A 17,936-nucleotide genomic window follows, 5' to 3' on the forward strand; every position below is an offset into this window, starting at 1 on the left:
GCCACCGGTGGCAAGGCTCTGTCATGGCAGCCAGGCCTATGACCTCTGGTGGTGAAGGAGCCAACTTGGGGTACAGACTTCCTGGAATTGTTTGAGTAGATCCACAGGCCAGATCAGGCTTGGAGACACTCACAGCTGTACAACGCTGTGCACGAACATACCCAAGACCCCAAGCACGAACAAAGACGCCTGCATAAATCTGCCTCTGAGACTCACATACAAGCTCCCAGGCTGTATCTAGAGGACCTAGCCGCACCCGCCCCAAAGCCCACGTGCTGGCGTGTGCACACAGACGGCAGGGTCAAGCCATGCTACACACTAACCATCAATTTACACCAACACAGGCACGTGCACTCAGACTCCACCCCCTAAGGAGGAGGAACGGGCAGATTAATTCTTCCTACCTGGTCGCCCTCAAGATTGTGTGCCTTGAATGGCAGAGGCGTCCCAAGGGCTCCTAGAACTCCTTAGTTTCCGCAAATGGTCTAGGGCAGCACCCACAAAAAGGAGCACAGCTTCCTCAGGCTATGTGGAGGAGCAGCTATGAATGTGTACACGTAAGACATTGTTCACGGGTATGTACGTGTGTGTACATGTGTGCGTGTGAGAACATCTTTATGTTGGGAGATGGTTTGTGGCATATGCTTTTCAGCCCCATCTCCCTCACCACATGCCCTGGCTTCTGCCTCCCATCCAGCCTGCCTTTCCCCTCTCCTGCTCGCAGCCACTCTGAACAAACAGTGGGTACAACTCATGGCCTCTGAAGGGGGATCCCCGAGGCCTGGACAAGGCAACCTTGGACCCGTCAACCACCAACACTGGCCACCAACTAGCCCACGCTGGACCTCATCCCACATGCAGGATATAAAGCCTGCGTTCCCCTTTCCTGAGATCATGAAGGCCCCGGATTCTGTGCTTGTTGGGGCCAAAGCCAGGGTCCTATAGGGACTAGGACTTAACTGAGCCATGCATGCAGTGTTAAGGCCATGGCACAGAAGTGACGGACCATTCTGGCCTCACCTTTAACCTCTGCTTCCTTCTAGATCTACAAGGACAATCGGAACCTGTTTGAAATACAGGAGAACGAACCACAGAAACTGGTGGAGAAGGTGGCAGGGGACATTGAGAGCCTGCTGGACAGGAAGGTGCAGGCCCTGAAGGTAGGCCAGTGTGCTGGGGTCATGAGAACGTTAAGGGAAAGCTAGGCGGGGCGGCCTTGGCTGAAGGCAGTGCTCCAGCCCTCATTGTCACAGATCCCTGAATTCCAGCAGGAAAACCAATAGCAGACCTGTGCCTGTGGGGCGGTGGGCAGCCGTGGCAGTTGTAATTGGGTTTGGCTGTGTGTGAGGTGATGCAGCAGATCCAGGCAATCCTGCCTCTCCCTCCTGTAGGGCCTGGTGTTTCCTCATTCCTCTCAGACCCCTGGTTTGTCTATGGATGGAAGAGTGAGTACCGGGTCGGAACAGTGACTCGTCAGTAGAGTCTGCCCCTAGGTGGGCTGCAGGATCTGTTGGGGAGAGGATGGTACAGAGGCGGCCACAGATGGGGAAGGCTGGGGCCCCCGCTCTGCCCAAATCTTTAAAAAATTCTTTGCCTGTACCGGGCCTCAGTCTCCCCATTGACACTCAGAGAGGTTGCAGCTCTCAGGCACTAGGTCCCCCCCAGATGGTGAGACTTGCCAGGCTAGCCTGACAAAGCAACCAGACCCCTGCTGGCTCCAAGGACAGCAGGCGGGGAGGGGCCCTTGGGAGCTGCAGAGTCGTTCATGAATGGCAAGAAGCATCCATTCTGCCCCTAGATCAGCGGCACCATTGTAGCTGACCCCAGTCTGTGGAGAAGAGAAAAGAAGAAGAAGAAAAAGGTTTGATATGCCCTACAACATAGATAAACTCGAGTCATGCCGAGTGGAAGAAGCCGGTGACAATGGCCATGTGTGCGCTTCTATTGCCATGAAATATCTAGCAAAGGCAAATCCATAGAACTGGAAAGCTAGCTTATGGTTGCGTAGGGCTAGTGCAGAGGAGATAGGGCTGGTGAATACAGGGTTGCTTTTGGTGGTGATGAAAATATTCTAAATTTAGCTTATGGTGGTAGTTGCATGACTCTAAGAACCACTGAAATTCATATTTTAATGTGACTGAATTTGCTATCTCAAGTAAATCTCAGTAAGGCAATTTTTTTAAAAAATTAGCATATCTCTCCACAACTATGGCATGGCCAAGTCAAGGCAGCTAGCCTACGTCCTCCATATCTAGACCCCAAAAGATAATGAGTTCTCTTTTCCAGGAGCAGGACCCTGCTGTCCCTCATGGGTTCCTCAGTCTTGTGTGGCCTTTGTGCATGGAACAGAGTGGAGCTGACCTCCTAAGTCTAGGAAAAATGGCTTCTAAGGATTCCAACAATTATGAACCCAGAGCTGTGCCTAGAGAGCCTAGTCGTACCTGATTTTCAGGATCACAGATATGGGGAGTCAGTTGGAAGACAGGCTGCCATAGACGGGTTCAAGCTAGTCTTCAGCTGTAGGGGTCAAAGGTCTCTCGCTATAATGTCAAGCCATGTGCTTAGCTACCCAGACAACACATCCCCCCCAACCCACTGCCTCTCCCAAATGTGTCCCCCTTCATCTTGTTCTCTGTCTTCCTGCCCCTCCCTCATTCCAGACCCTAAGTTTGCACACTGCTTCCTAGGTTTCCTGTCCCCACCTGATGTACAGAATGTGCCTGCCTTGTTCAAACTTTTATTTTAGATAAAGTTTCAGTATGTAGCCCAGGCTAGCCCCAAACTCCCAATCTTCCTCCCCATGCCTTCTGAGTTGGAACATACACTACCATACCTGGCTTGCCAGCTCAAATTAGAGCCATTTCCTAACTCCTTAACCCAATACCACAGAGACAACCAACCCTAATAACAGAAGGGGTTGGGCATGGTCAGGAACCTGGGGTCGTGGTCCAGCTCTCATCCTACATCCCACATATTCATTCCTGCCTGAGAGACAGGACAGATATCTGCCCTTTTTTTCCACTGAGTCAACAGCACCAGCCCATTCCCTGGTACACAGTCGGTGCCTAATACAAAATGATTTTCAGTGGAAGAATGATGGGGAAAGGCACTCACCATAATGTCAGTCTATCATGAGTCATTCCCCTATCATCCCCAAAAGGAAGTCTTTGCTACTCCATTTTAGAGAAGGGGCGCTGAGGCCTGGTGGTGTCATGTATCAGGACAGGATGCAGGAGAGCCAGAATTTGAACACAGGCCTTCCTGACTCAGATCCCTGCCCATGGCTCCCCACATTCCCAAGGCCTGTGCTAAGGCTACAACCCTTGCAGTCCCAGCCCCGCTGCTGGCCAGTGCCCTCCTTCTGCTGCAGCCTGATTCCAGGCTCACCCTTCATCCCCAGAGTTCAGAAGGACTGCCTACTGCCTTGATTCTCATTGTTCAAAGTCAGCTTTGAACTTCATTATATTTTAAATTTGCTTTTAATCAAGTTTTGATCCTTTTCTTCTTTCCCACATTTGCATGCAGCCTGAGTGAAAATGAGGGGAGGAGCTTTTGGGGTCTTGACCCTCATCCCCCATTCCATTGTTCCTCCCTCCCTGGACCCCATCCAGTAATCCAATTTAAATCCCTTGATCCAGTCTTGAATCTTAATTTGGGGCTTGTAAAGAGGGAACAAAGCAATGCAGTCCACAAGTTCACTCTATTGTCCAATCAACATCAATCGGATGTTTCTGGACCGGAAGTCAAGAGTCAGAGAGAAGCAGGCCAGATCAGGGCAAACACAGGCAAGCAGTGTCCCCGGTGCAGGAGCCATGCTAATCTCTCTGCCTTGGACATGTACAGGGTACCCTGTCTTGACACTTCAACTACCCAAGGAGATGGGGCCTTTGAGCCAGGACTTTCCAGGACTTTCAGAAGGCATAAAAAGGTACCTGAGCTCCTGAGGTGCGCCATGAAAACTTGGGTAGAGTTGAAGCGCAATCCTTATGTCCCCATCCACTCAACTGGGGACTTGGCACACAGCCTTTTTCTTGGAGAGGTGGTTTATTCATTGTTGTGTTTGCCCCTCAACGTTGTCAGCTATATTCACTACGGCCAGTTATGTGATAATCTCCGTGCTGGTGCTGATGGCGCAGTAGGGAAGGACAGGCCATGTTCCTGCCCTCATACGCCAAGACCATTCCATCTCAGGCCCCGACTCCCTTCTCTGTGCCTGTGCTGCCAGTTACTCAGGAGGCTAAAGGAAGAGAATTGCTGGAGTTCACAAGTTCAGAACCACCCTCCTTCATCAAGATGCCATATCTCAGAAGCATAGATAAAGCTAAGGGCTTGAGCACCCTCCCTGCCCAGCACCTCTGGTTTCTCAACTCCAGGGGGTGTCATCCATAAAGGACAGTGAGTGTCCTGGAATGCTATGCTGCTTGCCACCTTGGCTATATGGTGAGAGGAAGGATCTGGCATGAGACGAGAGACAAGCCCACAGGCAAGGCTAAAGGCATTAGGGCTCCATGGACTAATTCCCAGAAAAAAGAACTACCAGGGCCAGGGCACCCAGGACATGGCACCTAGGCCAAGGCAGGTGACTGTGCACATCACTATGGAAACTGGCAGCCTGCTCCAGGAAGTCCTTTTGCCTTCCAACTCAGACAAGCCAGGGGCAGTGGTAAGGCCTGGCTGGGACTCCAGAACCTAGAAACTCAGGCCATACAAACCGGCAGTGCCTTCATATATGCCACTATTACGACCATGTAGCATTAGCGAGGACCAATGACAAAGAAGATGGGGCCTTGGCTTCCTCTGACAACACCTTGATCTGTGATGGCCTAGTGACCTTGGACAAGTCCCTGTCCCCTCACTTTCCTTAGTAGACAAAGAGTGTTCCTCCCAAAGTCCCCCAGAAAGCTCACACAGGTGGGACAGGGATCAGGGGTGCTGGTGGGCAGCATCCCTGCCATCAGTGGCCTGTGGGGAATTAGCGTCGTCCTTTAAAGAGTAAAATTAAAAACCCTCCTATACGGCAGTCGCCCTGCTTTTGCTGCTAATGGCCACTTAACCCAATTAAGCTGACGCGCGTTGGCAGTGTGGCCCGGTCTGTTCAGGAATGGAGCTCTGCACTGGTGTTCAGAGGGGCAGGAGGTAGAGGCCAGGCAGGGGCTTGAGGCCAGTTACCCTCTCTGTCAGGAAGAGAAGGGTCCTCCCAGTTTCCACTCAATTGCTGCTTCCTTTCCAATGCTTTGTCTGAAGCAGGGCTTCTCAGCACCAAAGGCATTTTGAACTGGATCAGCCCTTGCTGCGGGGCCTGCTCAGAACACTGGCGGGTGTTTGGTAACATCCCTGCCCTCTACCCACTAGATGCCAGTAGCACACCACTTTAATAGTCATGTCTCCAAGTACGGCCTAGGGCACCAACAATGTGACAGCTGTGAATAGAAGTCCCACAGGAAGCGGGGCATGGGGACCTGAGAGACATACAGATGGAACAGGGCAGCCTCAGCAAGAGGAAGATTCCTTTCTTCCCCGGGGGGCAGTAGAAAAGGCTTCCCGGAAGAGGCGACAAAGGGAATAGTTGGGTACCGAGGCACCTAGAGACCAGTTCGGCTGGGTCCAGGGATGCATTCGTTGATGAGGGTTCAGCAAAAAGGTTAATCCTGGGAAATGCAGGCCACGAGTCATCTGCCAAGGCCTGGCCCACAGTAGGAGCCTTGTGAGCATGTGTGGAACAGATACTGGACTGTGCTTCCTGGTTCTGCCGGAGCCCAGCTTCTGGGGTTAGACTACAGTTACAGGCACAGTAATGGCGGGCTGACGGACAAGGGAGTCTGTCGAAGCCGGTGCCTCTGCCCACCCTTCTCCGAGCAATTAAAAGGTGTTTATGTGGGGCTGGCAGTGGCTTCTGCCTCCCTTCCATTACGAACATTAAGAGATCTTGACCCTTCCACTTTCCCGCTCTCGAAAGAAACTGCAGACACGTGGAGCCAATTAGGCGCACGCGTGGGCGCCAAGGGCCCGAGCAGCCTTTTCTCCCTGATTGCGGCATTTACAGCTGATTATTCTCCCCTCACCCAAACAGCTCTGCTTCCTGGCAAGGTGCCACCCAGAGGAGCCGGCTGGGGGCCCCTGGGGACAGGGAAGCATTGGATTAGTGAGTGGGCATCTATCGACTATCTTTCATGTATGTGGCCAGAAGGAAGAAGGGTGGGGCGGGAATGGTGGTCACAGGAGCCGAGGTAGGAATGAGGTTTCTCCTAAACCACCATTTAAGGATGGAGGTCAGAGAAGGGTCCTCAAAGGAGATGGCCTGAATGTGTATGGAGGCTGATGGCCGCTCTCTACACACCCAAGCATCCTTCTCCTTTGGGGTCAGTCAGCATGAGCAAGAGAAAAACATGCTTCCAGTTCCCAGGGGACAGGAGCGTGGAGCCCTGCGCTCCTCCACACATCCCCGTTGAATGGCCAGGAGCTCCTGAGATCCTTCAAGACTCCATGCTGTGCTGGCAGGGCCAAGAGCCAGTCTCCCTGGCTTGTTAAGGGGACCCTGCAGGTATGGTGGTACGGCTGGGGCATAGCCAAGGGTCCTCCAGGGCCTCTTCATTCTTTCATCTCTACCTGGCCAGCTGACTCTGCGAGGCCTCTGGAAATGCCAGATTGTCTGTTTGGAGCTGGTCCCTTCTAGTCTCAAGTTGTCCTTGTGCAGTAGGCTGCTGGCCTGAGACCTTCAGAGAAAAGGGCCCAGAGGAGCCACTGCCATTTCTCAGCATCTGCTAATCAGAGGAAGGGGTTGATGACTAGGGTCTAGGAGATGAAACACACATGTAGCTGAGTTCCTGGTGGCAGGAGGTCAGCTGAAAGAAGCTGAGGCTTGTGTGTTCGGCCAGGAAGCTACATTGCCCTGACTCGGGGGAGGGGCAAATAGAAAGAGGAAGTGATCCCTGAGCCCAAGGAGGAACCTTGTATCCCACTCCCCAGACAAGGCCCAAACTCAGGAGGGGGGAGGGAGAAGGGAGAATCCCTTCTCCTTGTGCCCATTCCTCTGGGACTAGTGGGGGTAGGGAGTTCTAGAAGACAAACAGACAGGCCCTAGGTGGCAGAGGAAAAGGGTCTACAGGTGCCACAGGGACAAACCAGAACTAATTTAGGATCACAGAAGTGAGAATTTAATTGATTTTTAATAGCATGTGGCCCTTTGTTCTGAAATCGTGCGTGGGGGCTGGGGAGGGTATCGGTGTGCCAGCCAGGCTGATGCTGGTCCTCTGGGCCCCTGATTTCAAGGAGGTAGACAGTAACCTATGGGGTGTCAATGTGCAGATCCACCACCGTGGGACCGAGAGGTCCAAGGTGACAGCCTGGAGGAGGTGGTAATTTAAACTGAGCCTTGGAAGACAGGAGGAATTGTCAAAAGGCAAAAAAAGAAGGAATATCTCAGCCATGTCTAGTAAGGAGAGTGCTGGAAGGGGCAGCCTGTGCCTTGGTTTCCACTACAGGGGCAGGTGATGTGGCCGAGGTGAAGCTGGGCATGGGCTCACTGCCTGACCTCTAGAATGATTAATGCACATCTCTAGGCATGCTCTGGGAGCGATCTTGCACCCCGCCTTCGAAGGTTCAGCTGTGCAATAGGCAGCACCTCCCTGGTGACAGCAGGTGCCTACGGAAGACGTACTGGTTCAAAAGTTGGTGTCACTGCCCTCAGGGTTGTAGACGCAGGGGTAGTGAGGAGGCCAGGTGACTGTGGCTTATCAAGTCACAGGATACTAGGTACTTCGTGTGCCCTTGAGGAGGATTTAGCCAGGGAGGAAGAGAATACAGGAGGAAGGGAACAGAAGTCCAGACTCCGGAAGCAGACCTTCAATATCCAGGCTACGCTGTGCTTCCAGCACAGGCCTTGGGACTGGTGTTCGGGAGGCTGGTCACGGTCGCTGGCCCTTTGCTGCAGCTTCCCTGTGTTTGCCCACTCTATTCCTTGGCGAATGGGAGCTGTCCCATGTTTGCTGTGTCAACACCAGCTGGAGTCCAGCTATGGAGATAGCTGAAGACATGAGGCGGCACCCTCCAGCCGCCCAGGGACCTGGGGTCCAGCCCTTACCTGGCAGGATCAGGGTCAGTAAGCTAATGGATATCTCCTCCCCCACAACCCATGCATTTGTCCGCAGGAATGCCAAGTATGACGAGGCAAACAACTGAAACCAGGAAAGGCAAGTCCTTGTACACAATGTACACAACTTGGGACTTCTCGGCTTATGCAGTCTTCAAGGCTTTGAGGCTAAGTACAGGCTTCCCCAACCCTCTGTGCAGGGTCCCACTGACCTCCCATAACCCCAGGACCCCTCCTCCTGTGTCCTCGGTCACCAGGTCCAGCAGCCTAAAAGAGGCCTAAGTAAGCATCAGGCAAGTGACCAGATGAATAGACAGGGAGTAAGGAGGATGCCGGGGCTCGTTCTCAATGGATGGATACAGAGGACCAGAGAGCAGTGAAGAGGTAGGTTTTCCAGGAATGTGTCTTGGAGGCTGACTCACTGGCAACACAGCCCTCTAGGGCCGGACCAGGGACCAGGGTAGAGAGGCAGGGAGGTCACGACTACAACACTGTCATTCCGCCAGTTGGTTCATTTCTCTGCTTGGTGTCCTTACCTGGGAGATGGGTGCGAGGAGTCCACCCGGTGGGTTTGCTGAGTGACACCACAAAACGGTGCCTGTGGAGGCGCTTTTTTTGAACTTGTGTTTTCACTTTGGGACTCTTCAGAAATCTGTCCCAGTTGTTTGGAGGCACCAAGACCAAGGCCAGAGAAAAGGAGGCAGTTTGTGGGGCCTCCAAATATCAACCCTGGGGTTCACCAGAGAAAACCCAATCCCACCATTCTGGGCCAAATTTGAAGCAAGCTTTATTCGATATTAAATGCTCACCAAGAGATGGACTTTGGTCAGGACCCCTCCCTGGAATTTTCCAGCTCAGTGGCCCCAAGACACAGGTTGCAGGGCCTGGTAAAGACAATCCCAGAGGCCACCATACTTTCCCCATGAGACTTGTGTTATATCTCCAAAACTACAACTCCCAGCATCCCAGCAGGTTACCTGGTCCTTGGGCAGGTAGGGCTCTGAAGTGAGTGGACAGTTAGTATCCAACACAGGAAGCAGGGGTACTCAGGGGAAAGAAGAGGCCATCATAGGTGTTGGGAGAGTGGCTGAAGGCCTACAGCCACATGTGGGAGAGTGGAGGAATCTCAGAATCAAGCTGGGCAGCAAGAGCGAGCTGGCTGCAGTAGGGTAGGGAGGTGGGAGTCCAGGACACCTCCCGGTGCTGACATGTATGAAGTAGATACTGGATGGGAGTGGGCTGCCGGGTGAGGCCAAATCCCCCAAAGGGATAGTCAGGCAGTGGGCATCACTTGCTGCCTTTCTCTTAGCCACCTTCCTCAGATGTTCACTTCCTCCTGGTGAGGAGGCAAGCATGGAGCTTGTGGAGGCTAACAGTAGGATGGTCCCAGGCAAGGGGTGGTGAAAGTGTGGACTCTCTTCAGTCCCGGGGTCTTGTATAACTCTGCAGGGGCTACACATAACCCTGCCTGCAGACCAGAGGGCTGTCAGCTCTACTGGCTCCCAGAGCTGGGGACCTCAGGGCCAGCCCTGCTTCTAGCAGGTTTTTACATAAGCTCTGAGGTCCCAGCCAGCAGGTAAGCCACAGTCTTTGAACTGTGTAGTGACAAAACAGATTTATAACTATGGTCTAATTCAGGGGACCACTGCCCCCATTCTCCGAGTGTCAGGCAGGAGCACCAACTTCCAGTCTCCCAGTGATACTGCCTTTTCCTACCACTCGTGTGCACACCCGGGCTCCCTTTTATCAAATATTCCTCTGCTAATCTCATCTCCCTGTGTGACTACCGTGTAATTAGTTCATTTTGCAAACTACTGCATCTGTCATAGTTTTCCCTTCGCTTTTTCCTCTCCCAGGAAAGGGTGGAAGGGGTTGGGATAGAGAGATATTTCTGGGTGCAGGGACATCTCATAGGTCAACTTTGGCCTCGCAAGCAGTGACCCCCTTAACACATCCCAACCCCAGCCTCGTAAGTAGATGGAAGTCAGTGGATTGGGCCAGAAGATGTGACAGCCCTTCCCATGCCAGGAGAAAGGGGCTGCACAGACCTCACCGAGTCCCTTCCCAAGAGTATTCACCTGTTTTGTCTACACCCAGGCACTGCCCAACCACCACAGGGCTCACACCAGTAAAATGACATGATGATGTTGCTCACCCACAGCCCAGCATGATGAGTGACAGACAAGTGTATAGGAGGCAAGCTGGACAAGAGTAGGCAGAGGTGATGGATGAACCTCCAGGCAGGGGCTACTTGGAGGCAACGACTGTGGACAAGATACCGGTAGGACTCCACAGTGGATTGCATGAGCCCAGGCCTTGGCCAAGCCTGACTGCTCCAGACCCAGCCTCATCTTCCTGGGATCAGAAAGGTTCCAGGTTAGGCAGAGGGAGCAGTCCTCAGTTTAAGCCAACTGGTTGGTTGATTTGGAGTTGATACTGTTTTGAGACAGGGTCTTACCATGTAGCCCAGGCTGGCCTTCAGCTGGTGATCTTTTTGCCTCAGCCTCCTGAGCGTTAGTAGTAGTTTTTATATATTTTTTTAATTCATGTGCATACATGTTTTGCCTGCATGTATGTCTGTGTGAGGGTGTGGTATCCCCAGAACTGGAGTTACAGACAGCTGTGATTTGCCGTGTGGGTGCTGGGAATTGAACTCGGGACCTCTGAAAGAGCAGCCCGTACCCTTAACCTCTGAGCCATCTCTCCAGCCCTGTGTTAGTAGTATTAATGCAAGCTGTCATGCCCAGCTTTAAGCTTTTAATCAGAACCGTCCCAGGCCAGCCATCAGAACTAAGCCCAGTGGTACCCCATCCTCCCAGTGGAGACCTGAGGCTGCGCTGCACAGGCCCAAGCCTGCTGGTGCTGTGCAGTCCACAAGGCAACTGGAAGAACTAACTGGGCTTGGAGCCTTAGCTGGCATGGCCTACTTTTCTGCTCCTCCCGCCCCTTGTGTCCCGCCTTTTCTTGCTGTGATTCCCTCGGGATGTGAATTCTCTTAAACTTTTAATTAAAAACATTCTCCTTTCTCCCTTCAAGGTTTACTTCCCCGTGATTTTCCTCTTAGAAGACAGGATCGGGGGAGGCAAGGAGTGGAGGTCAGGCCGGTCTGGGTCTCTGGTGCATCCTGGGAACCAGGCCCTAGCCACAAGGGGATTACCCGCCCCCCCCCCCATGTGGCTTCCCAACTCTGCCAGGGGACTCATGCCAGAGCCTGGATGTCATGTTCAAAGTGGAGCTTTCTGGGGGCCTTGTGTGCCACCACTACCTCCTGCATAGCCACTCAGGGACACAGCATGCGCCCACTAAACAGGCCAGGACTTCCTGGAGCAAAGGGGCCTGCTGCTTCTCCATGAGGTGCTGTTAGCTGTGGTGGCCTCGGGGTCATATGTGAGTCGGTGGGTTGCAAGCTAAGGGAGTACCCACCAAGCGAGTTACAGCCCAGGGTTGATATCATGGGTCTCAAGGTCACCAGCGAGGTCACCGGAGCATCGAATGTCAGATTCTCACCTCAGAGCCCAGGGGCATGTTGTCAGATCTTGGCTCACAAGATCAAGGCCCCAGAGATGCTGGGGATTCAGGCCCTTGACATCAGGGAACCAAAACAGAATCTTTAATTATAGGACTGGAGGGGGCTAGCCCATCTCTTTCTCCCAGGCAGGTGACCTGTTAGTCTATGCGGATTCTGGAGGGAGATGCCACCCTGTCTCCCTGCTTCACAATTAGAATTATTTAAAAGTTCTTCCTTGGGTCAAGCCATAATCCTGTTTGCTGAGCCCTAAGCAGTTCCATCTCTAGAGAAGTTTGGTATAGATGCTCTCCCGAAAGCTCTCCCTAGCCAGGGAAATAAAATGGAGTCTCCACCACCCAGATTCCCAGTACTCCTCCAGACCTCTCCAGTCTGAGCAGGTCACAAGCGCACAGATTTACCCAGGAATACCCATGTGTTACCCTGAGGTAATGTCTCCACCCTCAAGGCAGAGGACATCCCCAAGTAAGCCCCTAGATGCCTCGAAGCTCAGAATTCAAGTCAGGCAGGCCCCAGCCACGAGAGGGATGGAATGCCTCTGGGTGACCCGTTCCCTCTACCCCCCTCTCCTACTCCAGCCTGAAGCAAAGCCAAGAGAGCCTGCTGGGAAGAAGGTGTCAGCCCTGTGGAGCTAGAGTCGCAAGCATGCACGCACGCGAGCGCACACACACACACACACACACACACACACACACACACACACGCCATCTAGGTTTCTAGGCTGTCCTCGACATCCCTCCTGAGACACCCTCCATGACCCCTGCTTCATACACCCTGAGATCACCGCAGCCTGAGGGTGAGTGCTAAGGGGGATGTCTCCACAGTAATATGGAGTTAAAGAAACTTGTAGGCCATTCAGGAAAGGCAGACACTAAGCACTGTGGCAAATGCCTGCACTACCAGAACTTGAAGGAAGCAGGACAACTAGAAGTTCAGAGTCATCCCCAGCTAGATAGAGAATTTGAGGCTAGGCTGGACTAGTCATTCATTCACTTGTTTATTTTATTTTATTTTATTATTTTTTTTTTCCTTGTGGATCCCTGGCTTTCCTAGCACTCACTCTGCAGACCAGGCTGGCCTTGAACTCAGACTTGCCTTCCTTTGCCTCCCGAGTGCTGGGACTAAAGGTGCATGCCATCACTGCATAGCGTTATTTATTAATAAATGAATGAACAGGAGCTAAGGAGACAGCTCAGTTGGTAAAACGCTTGCTGTGCAAACATGATGACTTAAGTTCAGGCCCCTGGTACCCAAGCATGGTAGCACACGCCTGTAATCCCAGTGTTAGGAAGGTGGAGACAGGAGGATCATTGGAGCTTGATGGCCAACCAGTCTAGCCGATTGGTAAGCTCAAGGTCCAACGAGAGATCTTGTCACACACACATACACACACACACACAGAGAGAGAGAGAGAGAGAGAGAGAGGCAAAGAAGGGATTGGGGAAGACAGGCATGCCCTCACACCCCCATTCACAAACACAAAAACACAAACACCAAAAAAAGAAAAGAAAAGAAAAGAAAAGAAAAGAAAGGAAAGAAAAGAAAAGAAAAGAAAAGAAAAAGGAAACAAACAAAAAATGTAGGGAGCGGCAGAGAGAAGGGATTGTAGTGTAGAGTGAAGTCAGGCATGGGAATCCTGGCAGCCTCTTGGGGAAGGCCAAGGTCACTCTTGAAGACTTATTGAGTTCCTACTGTGTGCCTGTGCCAGCAGCCCAGCCCTGCTGAGCCCCAAGCAGTACCTCTGTGGCTGTAGGGATGGCAGAGTCCTAGGAAAGGAGCCCGCGTGTCCTCCCTCTGGCCAACAGGAGGAGGACTATGGCCTTGCCTCTTGCAGCACTGCCATCTTCGGGCTCCTCTGTGGGGGCACATTAATTCCCAAACCGAGGATGGCAGTTTTCCTCCTCCCATGCTCTGCTCTTCCCTAAGTCCCACTGTGCCAGGCTCCGCTCATTTACTCATTCCCCAAGAATGCTAGGAAAGTCTAGAGAGCTGGGAAGGACAAGCAAAGGCACTGCTCTGTCCCTTCAAGTTTCCTGCTGCAGCAACATGGCATTGTACAAGTTCCTAGATGACAGGGGTTTGGGTGCCGTGTACCCATAGATAAAACCTGTGCCTATAGGCTCCATTTCCAGTGGCCTCCGGACCCCACCATCAGCCCTGGCCTTCCCTCTGCCTTCCTAGACACCTTTCCTCTTATGGTACAGCCTTCTAGTCCTATCTCATCTTCTTGTTCCTCTCCAAGCCCCTCTACCTTCCAGGGATGGGACGCTTCTAGGTCTGTTTTAATAGCTCATGACATTTCCGGCCAGGAAGCTCTCAGAGGTGGGTCATGCCCTCAGCCTCAAGAGCCTCAACCATGGCCTAAGGAAGGATAAAAAGGAACCAGGTCCCAGCTGACTTGAGAAAATCTGGCCCAAGACCAGGCGTGCAGCACAGTGAAAGAGTGCGAGCCTAGCATTTGTGAGGGCCCCAAGTTCAATCTCCAACCCTCAGGGTGGGAGTGGGGGGAACTGGTTCGGAGCGGGCTGCAGCCAAGTATGCATAGCGGTGACAAGGGTGCAAAATGAGGGTGACTAAACTGAAGAGGCCCCGGTAGTAGATGGAGAGAAATGACATCCTGGGCAGAGGAACGGTCTATGCCAAAGGCTAAGAATATGAGAATGTATCGTAATGAACAGACATCCTGTGTCCCCTGTCTCACGCATGTCTAGGCAGCCAAGGCCCTTACATACATACAACCATTCATTTGCTTATTTAAGAAGAAAGAGGACCTATGGCAATCCAAGTGTATATTCTTCATTGTAAAAATGGCGAAACTGCAGCCCTGAGCCTGGACCTCAAGTCTCTGGAGCTCCTGTAACAGGAGGATGTTCGTATTGGCGAGTCTCTTTCCTATCCAAATCCTGCCTTTCTGCATAGCACCTCCTACAGCCCAAAGGTTGAATTGCAGGCCCGGGAGGCTCCTTTCTGGGGTAGAGCCAGAAGGAAGTCTTTTCGAGCCAACAAGTACACCTGGGGACAAAGGACATCCACTAGCTCTTAGAATGGCGACAAGATTCCTAGTTTGTCATACTGAGCTGCTGTGAAAATGGAGAATGCTAGCTCCTATGCCCTGTGTTCCCCAGAAGACCTTTCTGCTAGAGGGACATAGAGCTGCCTACCTTGTGTGGTAAGGGGACCAATGGCTGGCTTTCCCTCCTCCTCAGTGGCCCTGAAGCCATCCGTCACTTACAAATTCTCCTCATTTCTAAATAAAATGATTTGTTAATTTGAGTGAGTGATCGCCACTCGTCCGGGCCTCTTTGCAGGCCCCGGAACAGCTTGTGGGCTCCCGGAGCCCCGTGCCGCAGGCCTGGCACAGACTAGCAGGGGTTGTTTTCGATTTAAATGTGAATTGAATGAGGAGAAAAATGTTTCTCTTGGCAATTCCATAGGAGCTCGCTCTTCTGACAGATGTTGCAGTTTATTATCCCATCGGGCCTGTGTTTTGTCGAGCAGAATTGCTAATTATTTCAGAGTCCCGGCCACAGCCGGGGAAGAAAAGGAGGTGGCAGGCGTGGCTTTGGGCGGTGTCTGTTGACGGGCAGGTGCTGAGACGAGGGACCCTCGCATGACCTCCTTGGATCTGCAGGCATTTTGGATCAAGGCCTGCCCTGCCCACCCCTGCCCCTTGGTTTGTGTTCCGTGTGGTATTCTGGAGGCTCAGCAAAGCCTTTTTGTGCCAGCGCTGCTCTGCTTGACCTTATGGCAAAGGCTCTAGAAGGTCACATTTGGGATATAAACTGTTTGTGTTTAGTGGCAGGTGTGTGTGTGGGGGGGAGCAATAAAAAGAACCCAGCCTGTTTTCTTCTGTGTGGCACTAAAGTTGTCCTGTGGCTTTACCCAGGCTGAGGTATGCTTTGTGTCTTTGGAACCTCGGCTCTGAGCAGCTCTACAGGGGCTCAGCATGCCTGAGCGCTGTCTGTGGTCACACAGCCTGGCCTGGCTTTGTGCGTTCACGGTATACTACTTTTACCTTGCCCCTGCCCCCTTCTGCAAGGAGAAGGCGGCCTTGGAAGATAGATGGCCACAGGGGACTAGTCCTCAGGAGGAATAGGCCAGTACTGGCCATGGCGCCATTCTGATGCTGCAGAGAGCCCTCGATTTTAATAGGCTCTGTGGGAGTTAGGAAGTGAGAACCCTGACCTCTGACCCTCTGAGCTTCACTGTGACTGCCCACTGCCCAGGGTCTGAGTCCACTGAATCGTCTCTAACCCTGGTGGAGTTTGGGCATGGCAGTTCCCCTCAGTAACCTCTGTAAATAGCTCCTTTCTCTTCCACCCCACCCCCGACCCCCATCCTGAGCCTCCAGACAGTAGACTGGGTGTGTTGACTATACCAGCCCAGCCAGCTTAGTGATTCAAACCGGTCCCCCTCCCCCTCCTCCCCCTCTTCCCACCCCCTGCCCTGAAGCTCAGGCCGACTAAAGCTCAGCTTCCTAGGTTTCACATAAAGGCAAAGGCAGCTGGGCAGGATTTTATAACCCTAATTAACACAAGATTCCCTGGGGTCTCAGCTCTAGAATCCTGGTGCAAACTGAGACCAGCAGAGCACAAAGCAAGGAGGGTCCATTGTTGAGCCAGTAAGGGGGCACAGAAGCTCAGCCTTTGCCTGCCCCACATCTGGGCCCCTAGTAGTCCCCTAATAGGGAGGGGTTCCCAGCCACCCCCAAGCAGTGGTGCCAGGCATCACTGATTGACCGATGTCCCTGGGAACACACGGTCTCTCCTCCGTATAAAACTCCACCTTGACATCCTTCCATTAAATAGGGCATGTTCAGAAGAGAAAATTGCTACTATTTTCCCCTTTTACTTCACTGTCATCAAAAATTGATCCCATATTGCATCCTTATTTCAAAGAACGAGCTAAAAAAATAAAATAAAAATTCCCACTCCTCAGAGCAGCAGCTGCAATAAGCTTTCTACTCCCACCCCACCCCACCCCCCAAAAAAAAGAAAGAAAGAAAGAAAGAAAGAAAGAAAGAAAGAAAGAAAGAAAGAAAGAAAGAAGAGAAAACGTGACCCATTGCGCAAGGGTGCCTGCTGGCCTAGCTAAGCTGTTGAGCTGGCCTGGCTCTGGGATGCAACCGACCTGGCCTTGAGGAGAGCTGGGCACTCAGCTGTGCAGGCAGAAGGGGTTTCGATCTGGTGAAATGTGGTAGAGAATGGGGTAATTGGGGGAGGTTAATTTGGATCTAAATGGAGCGATTCGTTATCTCAATAAGAAGCATCTCGTTCTCCAGCGAGACGGCTGCGCCTGCCAGCTGCTGGCCTGCCTGTCTAGTCGGGGTGGTGGCTTAGCACAGGGCCCCACAGTCAATCCAGCCTCACCTAGCAGCTTCTGCTGCCTGGCTGATGGAGGAAAGACGCTTTAATTGGGCTTATCCCTCAGTTCATTTGGCAATATGTCGAATGGTTTTTCTGTATACGGTGTGAATAATAAAGACGGCAAAAGGCACAAGAGAAGGAGCTGGGGCAGGATCAGGCACCTGGTCTAGCTGAGCATCCAGGTTGACCCTGGGCCACCTGAGAGCCAAGGGAGAAAGGGATCCAGGGATTTGTATTTTAACCAGAGGAGACAAGTCTCCTGGGAACCTAGTCTAGCTTGCCCAGGGGTGGTGTTTGGGACTCGGAATAGTGCCCTCAGCATTACCCATCTTTGCCTAGAACAGGGGTTAGGGGCAGGCACGCTGGCTTTGGTGTGAACCCAGGCTCACCAGGGACCCCTGGCTGTGTTGTGAAAGCCACTCCCACTGTGGAGCCATCACAGGCTATGGAACTGCAGGCCTGGTTTCAGCAGATGATCAGATTTAAATCCATGTTCCAGCCCTTTTCCTGCCGTCTTTGTGGCCTAGGTTGTTTCCAGCTTCTTCTTCTTCTTTTTTTTTTTTCCTGAAAAACAAACAAAAGGCTCTGGCTTGCCACCCCATCTTTTCACCACTCGTGGTTGGAGAGGTCCTCTGTAGGGTTTTCAAAGGCAGCACACAAGGCCTCTTTGGTCTGAGTAGATGTCTAGCCTAGTGTTAGCTATACCGTGCCCGGTTGGGATGAGGGATGGCATGGGAACAAGTGGAAGCCCCTCCCCTGTATTGTGAGTTCCGTGAGGTTGGGGCCAGATCCCACGCACCTTTCTTGTGTCTCTCGCACCCAGTGCACACCACAAATAATGTCAGAGGATAGAAGAAAGAAGAGGAGCCCTCAGGGTCACCTTTTCATTTATTCCGCATCGTGGTGTTTGCTGTGATGAGATAACACAAAACAAAATGATCAGAGGCTAGGACAA

The 17,936-nt window shown here is 52.4% G+C and overlaps 1 protein-coding gene across 8 annotated transcripts in view; it reads left to right on the forward strand.

Moving 5' to 3' along the window:
• The window catches only part of Cacna2d2 (calcium voltage-gated channel auxiliary subunit alpha2delta 2), a 125,573-nt gene that overhangs the window by 61,991 nt on the left and 45,646 nt on the right, over positions 1-17,936 (forward strand). For all 8 annotated transcript variants that reach the window (XM_055629601.1, XM_055629602.1, XM_055629600.1 and 5 more), the window contains exon 3: positions 1,044-1,160. In XM_055629601.1, the coding sequence (XP_055485576.1) occupies positions 1,044-1,160 (117 nt within the window). The remainder of the gene's footprint in view (positions 1-1,043; positions 1,161-17,936) is intronic.

The sequence above is a fragment of the Psammomys obesus genome, unplaced genomic scaffold (assembly GCF_907164565.1).
Source record: "Psammomys obesus unplaced genomic scaffold, mPsaObe1.curated_primary_1811, whole genome shotgun sequence".
Lineage (NCBI taxonomy): Eukaryota > Metazoa > Chordata > Mammalia > Rodentia > Muridae > Psammomys > Psammomys obesus.